Genomic DNA, 9,529 nt, shown 5'->3' on the forward strand with positions numbered 1-9,529 from the left:
CTGGTGAACTAGACAGAGAGCAAGTCCTCTGGGAACACCAAATGTCAGCACCACCCATTCCCAGTAAAGAAATGCCTGACACACATGCAGTGCCAAGGGAAAGCTCTGTGATTCTGCCCCAAGACATCTGTCAATCATCATAAACACCATATCCTTCCCTTGCTCTGCTCTTCTTTCCAAATTAAATAGGAAGACAATTATCTCGCTCCCCCAAAAACTTTTGAAATCTTGTTCAAATAGAAACATGGGTTGCCTGGGCTTGTTCAAACATTAAGTCTAATTAATGGAACAGAGCTGAAATAAACAGAGAAGTTGTTTATTTTCTAAATAATTCTAAATTTATTCATTACCCTAGTAAAAAAAAGTTTGGATTACAAGTGTCTGAACAGTATAAAAGTACAAAACAGGTTCCATAGATTTCTAATACATTAATACAAAGTGCATGACTACATACAGTTCATTTTGCATGACTACCGGGAATGAAAGAGGTGGGAGGGAGTAGGGGAAGCAGTTGGCGGTTGAAATCTAGCAATAAATAAATAAATACAGAAGAGATGATCCGTATCAGAGCACATCCTACCACCAATACTGCAGCCTTAGGTGTACAGAATTACTGATGCTGAAAACACAAATTCAAATGAAAGCAGGTGTCTGCAAAAACAGCTAGGACTCTTGCTCAAGCCCTTATTAGACATGAGCAACCTAGTTAAGCTGCTATACAAGCAAGTATCCATTACATCTATGGTTGGACTTGAGCTCTTTTCCAACCTAAATGATTCTATTTGGTTGCAGATGAAAGCAAGGTAGGCAGCTTTGTCCTCCCTTCAAAATCTCAAGAGAGTTTAGGAAAAGCAAAATAAGACCAATGAAAGCTCTAAAGCTGTAAGGCTGTGATAAGTCAAAGCCCTGTTTCCCCTGATGTTCTTTCTCTCCAGAGGCTGGCTTACCCAATGGGAGGGGGAAAAAAAAAGAAAAAACAAAAAGAAAAAACCCAAAAACGTTGAGGGTAGAGGCTCCTTTTAAAACCTGCATATTTTTCCCTACCTATATTTTCATTTGCTAAGCATTCCCATTTTAGGAAGTGAGACTACATGGAAATCCAGTCCTAAGCCCTACCCACCACAGTATTATGCAGATGATTCTCACAAAAAGGAAAGCTTATAGCAATCCATTGCAGAATATCCCAAAAGAGTAAGAAAAATCCCCCCACCCCACCCCCCGAAAACAGAAACAAACGAACAAACAAAAAAGCAGAATTCCCAACTTATACAAGTTAAACCTTCATAAAAGGAACATGAAGCAACTGGGAGCTAAAACTGCAGCACACTCTTCCAGGAAGCTGCTTCCACCCTAGAGGCAAAGTGGAGTTTGAAGGAGTGTCACAATTGTTTGCACACAAGTTTGTCTGAGAATCCATGTAAGAAATACTATCTTTTGATCATGTATGCAAACAGAGCTGCCTCAATTCAGTACAGCACCGTTCTCAACAGAACTTTTCATATTCAGTATTCACAAAAGCATTGATCTGGTGGTTGTTTAAATAAACAAAAACACCAAAACCCAAACACAGAGAAGCAACTGCAGGGTAAGGGTTCCAAAACAGCAATCGTGAATCCAGACCCCAGGCTGCAATCAGATTATGTCCCTGGACCAGAGCTTGATCTGCTTAGCAAGGGGTTTGGTTCTATGTCAGGTCCAAAACCAGCAGCAAGTCTGGTCTGTGGTCACATTTCAGCGGCACTGGGCCAACAGAGAGCAGTTACTCAGTTCTGGCCATAATCTACACCTAACGTGGGCATCAAGATGTTTTCTTGGTCCATCTCTAATCACCAGTCAGTTACTACATGAAGCCCAGGGTGTCTGCTCCTGGGTTAAAACAAAGTAGCCTCCCATTTCACTATGTTCAACTCTTAGGTAAATCCTCCTTAGCTAAGGAAGAAAGCTCTCCCACCCCTTCTGAAGAGCACTTTATGTTGGGGGCCTTCTCAGATAACTACCCCTTGTAGTAGAGATGTCTGCAGTTTACCAGTCTGTGTCACATAGGAGGGATGAAATATTTATCTCTTAAGTCAGTAGTATAGGGTGAGATCTCCACACCTTTAAAAAATATATATTTATATAACTAGAGAGGTGACTTATAACATTTCTATGTATTAGTTCATCTTATTGACTCATACATGTCTAAGAATGAAATATTTTCTTGGGGATATAAAGAAGGTTACCAACCAACTTTTTAAAAAAATGCCTTACAACCACTGCTTCTTTCAATACAGAAACATGAACTACATATACTTTAATATATAAACCCCCATCCTCATATTCACTTGTGAAGCGAGGTGGGGTGGAGGGCGGGGGGGAAAGATTAGACAACCTTGCAGCAGCATTCAGCTTTGCTAAGTGTTCCATAGCATCTTAAATATTATGTACAGTCTTTCTGAAAGGATACAAACTGGCTTCAGAGTTTGTGGAATTGTAGCAGTAAAACCCAAAACAGTTCTAGGGAATAGTCTTTTGGCAGCATAGCAGGTGTCCAAAGTGAACAGTCACTCTTCTAGTATTTTTCCAGAGAATAAGAGGATCTGTATAACCTTCTGCAGCTATCCAAGGAAGTCACCACTCCTCTTGGGTGGAGATTGCTGGAGATTGTGGTCCTTCTTGTTCTGGCTTTTCAGTGGCAGACTTTTTATTGCTACAGCAAGGTTTGAAGAGATGAGTGTCTATGAGGACTTCCCCAAAACGCCCTTTGTAAATAATTCCACAGCAGACCTTTTGCCTGGAAGAAATGGCAGGGAGAGAGACAGATAGTTTGTGTGTTTAGAATATACAGAGTTTACAGAAATGCAAAAAAACCAGTTTGACCCAAGACACTACTTCTCTGAGCCTCCAGCTCAGATGATAGGAGGGAAAACGCTGCAGAAAGAGAAAACAAGTCTCTGTTTAAATCCAGAACACCGCTTTGGGGGAAAAAAAAAAAATAGTAACAAAACCAAGCCCGTGTCTATACAAAACCAAGTCTCCCATTTTGCTTCCCAGGGAAGTTTCAGATACACAACTATCTGGGCTGAACTAACCTTGACTACAAAGCATTTGCAAACACTATTTGAGAGGAGGAAGCAAAGTCACAACAATTTCAACACAGCAATTAGCTAAACAAGGGATTACTGTGTCACAACAGGCAATAAAAGATAACAAGCTTGTCAGCTCCCAGAAAATCTTGTGGTTTTCCTCCCACTCCAGATTTATTTTTTTTTCACATGACTATCATCACAGGTCAACCAAATCAAATGCTATGTTTTGCTGGCAGAGAGCACTGTTGCACTTGGTAACACATCACATCTACAGAGCACAGCTTTAAGACAAGATAATAGTAAGGAATATTATCTGTTACTCCCCAAAAACGTAGAAATATTTTCCTACAACTGTGTTAGTATTTAGTGAACTGGAGGAAGATAGGGGAAAACGTCTTAAACACGTGACATTTCTTTCCAAAGACAGACAGATATTGTATAATACTCTGTGACTTAAATTATATCCTTAAACAAATTAATTTCAGCAGCAGCAAATTCCTGAAGAAGCAGAATCAAGCACTATGTACGTGAAGTGAATTGCTATCTGTACAGAGTGCACATTCTGTTGCTTTTTACCTTTTCCAATATGTGAGATCTAAAAAGGAGAAAACTGGTGTTCTGCTAGACCCAGCACTCATCTCTGTGTCAGAGCCATCATCAGACTGGTTACTGTAACAGGGCGACTGAGCTGGGGAGGCACTCGAAGTGGTGCTGTGGGCATCAGAATCTGTATCGGAAAGAATAAAGGCAAGAATCAGGACATGCATCCAACAACCTGTCCTCTTCCTGACTTGTAAAAGGTCGCATGCAGATTGGGAACAGACACAGACTTTTTTTCATTAACAAGAAAAAAACCTTATGATGACAACCCATTTTTCACTTGCCCCTGTCGATTTCAATAGAAGGACTATCTGTCAGCATTTGGGAGACAGACCTTGGAACTGGAGGGTGTCCTTGTACACGAGGGACTGGAAGAGCTTCAGGATCAGGCTTCAGTTCCTGGCTCTCAAACATAGCCTGTGCAGGCCATGCTTTGGAGAAGGTCCTAGTCCCCCTCTGGAATCACTGGAAGATCTTGAAGACAATGGGGATCTGTGTTTCAGACCTAGTACTTCCTCTCTCACCATAAATCTCCTTTCTTACCCATTCAGTTAAAGTCTTGCAAAGCTCGTCTCATTAGGGCAATGGGTTAGGTAGTATTGAGCTTTTGCTGGATCAAGACTATGAACTATGAACTCAGCACAGACGCACACCTTAACAGAGGGTCTACTAGCCTACCTTTCAGTTATTATCTCTAGCACCTACAGTAACACAATTAGATTAACTATAGCATGTTGAATGAGGAGATACAAGCTCTTTAGGTCAGAGCCTTTAGTGATTCTTTGGAGAGCTCTTCCTTCAGGCCAGGTAGGATAATTGAGAGAGAGAGAAGACCAAGTCAGCAACAGTTAAGAAGATGGAAGGTTTGCTTTAGAGGAAAAACCTAAAGTACTGACATATATTTTAGAGCATAACTGGCAGATGGCTTTGATGGAAAGCTATGAATCCAAATCTATGTGAAGAGTCTAAGTGCCAGCAGAAAGAAACCGCTGAGACCGGCAGAGGAAGATGTAAGGAAACTATACAGAGGAAACATGGTAGGAATTTCAAGGGAGAAAAAAAATCTAGGCTAAAGAGAAAGCCTGTGTTGAAAACATGTATGGAAGAAAAAGACTGATAGTGGTATCAACAGAACAGTGCTTCTTGGGAAAAGGAACTGAAAATGGCCATACTGCATTACTGAGAGGAGGGGAAAACCTCTTCCAACTTCAGTTTCAATGAAGGTCTTGCCCAAGAAGTTCTTTCTAGACACATGTCATTTAAGCATGGGACATAAACTACAATTGCCTACACTTTCAAGGCAGGCTTCCCATGCCCCCTCGCTGCTTCCTCACTGCTGTCTTGCAGTCCATCCTGCACACAAGCTCTTCCTCCTCATTCCACCTCCTCCCTAAGCCCTGAGAGGATGAGAGGTTGTGAAAACAGTGAGCGCCCAAATGTGTGAGCGTACAACTGAATCTAGATGGTGATTCAGCTTGGCCAGTTAACAGTAAGCTCTGTTAGAGGAGGCCAAAGTTTATTGCCAAAATCCCTTTGGATCCACTTACTGTGCCGCTTGAATTCCTTTTGCAGTTTGCTGATTTGATTGCTCTTTATTCTGCTTCCAGACAGAGTTTTCATTTTCTTTGGTTTCAATGTTGTTTTAAGACTGGGTCCAGCCCTGGCATCTACCACCTAGAACACAGAAAATATATGGGTAATACTTCTGCATCACGCTCAGATACTGCCATAGTCAAGGTACCTGTACTGACTTAGCTAAACCAAGGCAGTTCTGTGCACCGACACTCTTAGGTTTCATTTAAATCTGGTTTGTAAGAGGCTTAGTCTGTAGGAAAATGCAACAAACTAGTTTGAAAAGCACATTCAGTTCAACTTTTGCCTTGCTATTTTTGACAAATTCAGTTTAGCAGACAACAGGTTCAGTTAAGAGTGTCTGCCAAGCACCTGCCCTGGAGTTTTCTTTAAAAATCATCAATTTAACTTCTGAATAAAGGTAGTGGTAGTAATAACCATAGTGCTGGTTCCCATTACCATCAAGGCTTCCTGAATAAACATCATAACATACACAAAGAATCCTGATCATCTTCCCAGCCCTAGGCCCAAACTGAATTAGATGTATCAAAACAGAATACATGAGTGGAAATAGCTGTGAGATATTAGTCATTGTAATTATCTGACTAAACAACATTGATTTATGTGTTGCTTGAGCAAGTCACCTTGCTTGTTCAGACTATTTAAATAAAAATAAAAATAAGAGTGACCAATGTTGGATAGAGGCCAAATTGGAAATGTTTTGAGTGTCATAAGAGACTTTTGGACAAAGTTACGAGCTTGTGAAAACAAGGAATTACAAGGTGAGTTAGTCTGTGACTCTATCCTGGGCTTGCATAATCACCATTTGTATGTAAGCCAAATGAAGACAGGTACGAGCCGTGTAACAGGAAATACTCCAGGAAGGATTTAGAGATGCTGAGGGTGGGAAGGGAGAGTGTGGGGTAAATAGCAAACCCCAAATCCTTGCCAGCACCTCCTCTCTCTAGCAGGATGGCCTAAGGCAGAGATGAGTTAGTTTTGGAGTGGAGGAGAAATAAATGACTAACGTGATTCCAGTTTTTTTTGGATCCTGCTGGCAATTTTTTCCATCTTTTCACCAAAAGGACACAGGCATTGCAAATATCTCCTGAGCGGGCCTCATGGAGCCTGGTAAAAACAAAAGCAAAAATCACTTGACAACAATAAATAAAAGCACCCCTCACTTGGTAAGAGCAAGAAGCATAAAAATTAATGGAAAAGAAGGGTTCTCAAGTTCTGTTTTTCAGACATTACAATTCATCGGGGGTGCTCAAACGTAGCCATTTAAACAACAGGTCTCACTTTCAGAAAGCACTCTTCCATACAGAAATAACAGGTGTTGTGATCCGCCTCCAGAGGGGCACTAAAAACAACAGTCCCATCACCTTCAGTTGGTTTTGTTTTTTCTAAAAAAACCAAACCAAAATACCCAAAAAACCCACCCCACCAAAAAAAAACAGAACAAAACGAAACAAGGCCAACAAATAAACCCCAAACCAACACACAGTTCCAGTGGGTTGGTTGGTTTGACTGGAGAAGGAGGTAGGAGGAATAATCGTATTCCTTGAATGTACATTTGGGAACAGACCTCAGAGATCCGACAAAAGCTTATGCAGCTCTGAACTTTCTTACAGAGCTTCAAGGATGAGTAACAAATACCACCTAACACATTCCCGCATAAGCGTAGGATAAGGTTTCAGAAACAGCAATCACTGGAATGACAGCAACACTCGCTCTCTTTAGCAAGCTTTCTTCAGAAATTATCTCTACTGCTAATCCATGCTAAAAGAAATATAAAGAGGATACACTGTAAAATTTTTCAGCTATTTAAATGGGAAGACTTTGAAGCATTTATAGATGAATGGGGCAGGCTCAGATAAGCCATTATTTGCTCAGTGTTAAGACTGCATTTTTACCTTGGCAAACATATTTCAGATAGCACAAGATCAAAGGCCCTGGTATACGGCAAGCTTCTTTACCGTAGCTAACCAAAAAAAAAAAAAAAAAAGCAATGGGTCTTCACACAAGTCCTTCCACTGCCAAGGTCAGTAGCCAAGAAATATGATAAGGAAAATTGTCAGCACCAGATTTATGCAGAAAAATCCATGGTAAATACAAAGCACTACAAAGCTGTACATGAAAGGAGCGTTGCCAGAAAATGTGGGGGAAGTTGAAATGTTTCTAAAGATTGCAAAGATTTACATGTACAAAGTTAAGCACTTGAGACAGGAGTAGCAATACTGATATGTATACATAGTTTTTAACACAGTGCATGAAAATTCCACTTGGGCCTAAGATTTTGATGAGAGGTTATCCAACAAGACTGGAAAGGAAAAGCAGAAAACATGTATTGACAACATAGATTTTTTTTCCAGGGGAAATAATTTCATTAGAAACTACAGCATAAACAGGAGAAATTCTTATTGCCTCAGAAAAAAATTTCAAAATAAACAAAGTAGAAAGTAATTACAAGCTATCACAGAAGAATTTGCTTTGCTGACAATTCAGGGACACAAATTTATACAGAATTTCAAAGTTCTTAGAAAGTGTTTCAAAAAGTTAAAAGGTCACAGCAGCTGGTACAAGAAATCACTGGTATTTATAGTTTTGCTTACCAATGCTTTCAAGTAACATTACGTGCAACATTACCTAATTGGAAAGCTAATTACTTGATGCTCACTTTCCATAAGAATGGGTTTCCAATGAGAAGTTTTAATAACACGTTGTTATGCCCTATTTGAACAAGGCACCAATACCTGAAACAGGGTGCTCCACATAAACCCTGGAGCTGCTAAATATTTACTCATCAAGTTTTGTCTAGCATTCTTGAGTCTTCAGAGCCACTGAAAACCTCCATGGACACATGCCGTTTACCATCTTGTGTGCGAATTTATACTTCTAAGGAACAAGAGCAAAATGCACAGTCTGAAAGGGGTCTAAATCCCTGCACGTGCTGCGAGGCGGGAGAGGCACCAGCCGGACCCTTCCCTGTTAGGAACTATAGGAAGCTGAAGCCAGCCTTCCCCCACCGCCCACCTCTGCTCTTTCAGAGCAAGAGGGACAGCACATCAGGTTCGTGGCTTGGAGATTAACACCATGACTGACCACGAGGTTGACTAAGGAAAAAAACCTTACCCAAAACAATTCTGGAAATCCTTTTCATAACGTTTGCTGTCAGTGAAACGAGAACTGGAAGACTTAGCTCTGCAAATACAGCAGCCCTCTATACTCCGATACATCTTCGGTTTGTGAAAGCCAAACATCTTTTCCTCCCAGCTGTAGCCTGTGAAAACAAACAGGAACTGGTGTTACTTATCACTTTCAGATACCAAAACAAAAACCTGGGGAATTCACTGGACAAACCAAAAGTAAACTCAGGATGGGAAACTGCTAGATTAGGCCATAGCTTTATCCTGCATTGCCTCAGAAAAGCAGATGCACCTAGAACGCACTTTCTTATTAAAAAAATAAAATAAAATTTGTAATTAACAACAGCTGGAATATTAAGCAATACCCAGGACTCATGACAAGCTCATTTACTGCACAATTCTACTCTAAGGGCATATCTACAAGAGCACAACCCAGAGCTGTGAATGCAGCTGACTTGGCTAATGAAAGCCCTACGTACGTGGCAAAACAGGCAGCAGGACGGGCCCTGTGAACCGTCCCAAGCCCCTGGACAAGCAGCTGGCAGCTGAACCCTGGGTCACTGGAACTACCATGTCACCATCACCCATGTTTGCTGGAAACATCCCTGCCAAACTTTGTTGAAAGTGAGTAGGAGTCATTTTAAATGAGCTGCAGTCATACCTCTAGGCTGTAGGGCAGACATACCTGAAAAGCTGCTCTAAAAACAGCCGGGTGGAGTCGCACACAGCCCTCAATGGCTCTGTCTGCACTGGAGGACCCAGGAGCAGTTCTCCATTCTCTGGCCTGGGTGGGCATCCCAGCCACATCCCAGCCCCGTGTCAGCACAGGCTCAGTTCTTGCCCTCCTGCCTTCCCCACCCTGGTTTCCATGGGAAGGAAACCTAGCTAGAAAAGGGCTGGGGAGCAGGACCCTGGGATGCATTTCAGCATGTGCCTACCACACTTCCCAGCCACCGCCAATGACGCTGGACCAAAAGGTGCTTCATTTACAGGGAAGTTATTTCTTCTTAACCACCAGCTCTGCAAACTCAGCACCAGCTCAGAAAGCCAAAAGCCATGCTGCTCTTAGAGGTCTGCCTATCCTTTTCAGTACATCTGGGATTTGCTATCAGAGCAGGTAATGTACAGTGGAGGTGTTTT

General features: G+C 41.5%; 1 protein-coding gene across 1 annotated transcript; it reads right to left on the reverse strand.

Annotated features, from left to right (window-relative positions):
• Window positions 1–1,973: 1,973 nt before the first annotated feature.
• On the reverse strand, window positions 1,974–8,522 carry FAM60A (family with sequence similarity 60, member A). Its single transcript, XM_009696301.1, has 5 exons — window positions 8,376–8,522; window positions 6,269–6,368; window positions 5,216–5,342; window positions 3,645–3,795; window positions 1,974–2,773 (listed from the first exon to the last, which is right to left on the reverse strand). Exons 1-5 carry the CDS (start codon window positions 8,501–8,503, stop codon window positions 2,611–2,613), a joined length of 669 nt encoding a protein of 222 aa, XP_009694603.1. The 5' UTR covers window positions 8,504–8,522; the 3' UTR covers window positions 1,974–2,610.
• Between the last annotated feature and the right edge of the window lie 1,007 nt (window positions 8,523–9,529).

The sequence above is a fragment of the Cariama cristata genome, unplaced genomic scaffold (genome assembly GCF_000690535.1).
Source record: "Cariama cristata isolate BGI_N322 unplaced genomic scaffold, ASM69053v1 scaffold45472, whole genome shotgun sequence".
NCBI lineage: Eukaryota > Metazoa > Chordata > Aves > Cariamiformes > Cariamidae > Cariama > Cariama cristata.

Coding starts and splice junctions, on each gene's coding strand:
- FAM60A (XM_009696301.1), bottom strand. CDS start 8,503: ATGTTTGGCTTTCACAAACCGAAGATGTATCGGAGTATAGAGGGCTGC. Junction 6,369..8,375: donor GATTTCCAGAATTGTTTTGG/GTAAGGTTTTTT, acceptor TGTTTTTACCAG/GCTCCATGAGGCCCGCTCAG. Junction 5,343..6,268: donor CCAAAAAAAACTGGAATCAC/GTTAGTCATTTA, acceptor TCTGTGTTCTAG/GTGGTAGATGCCAGGGCTGG.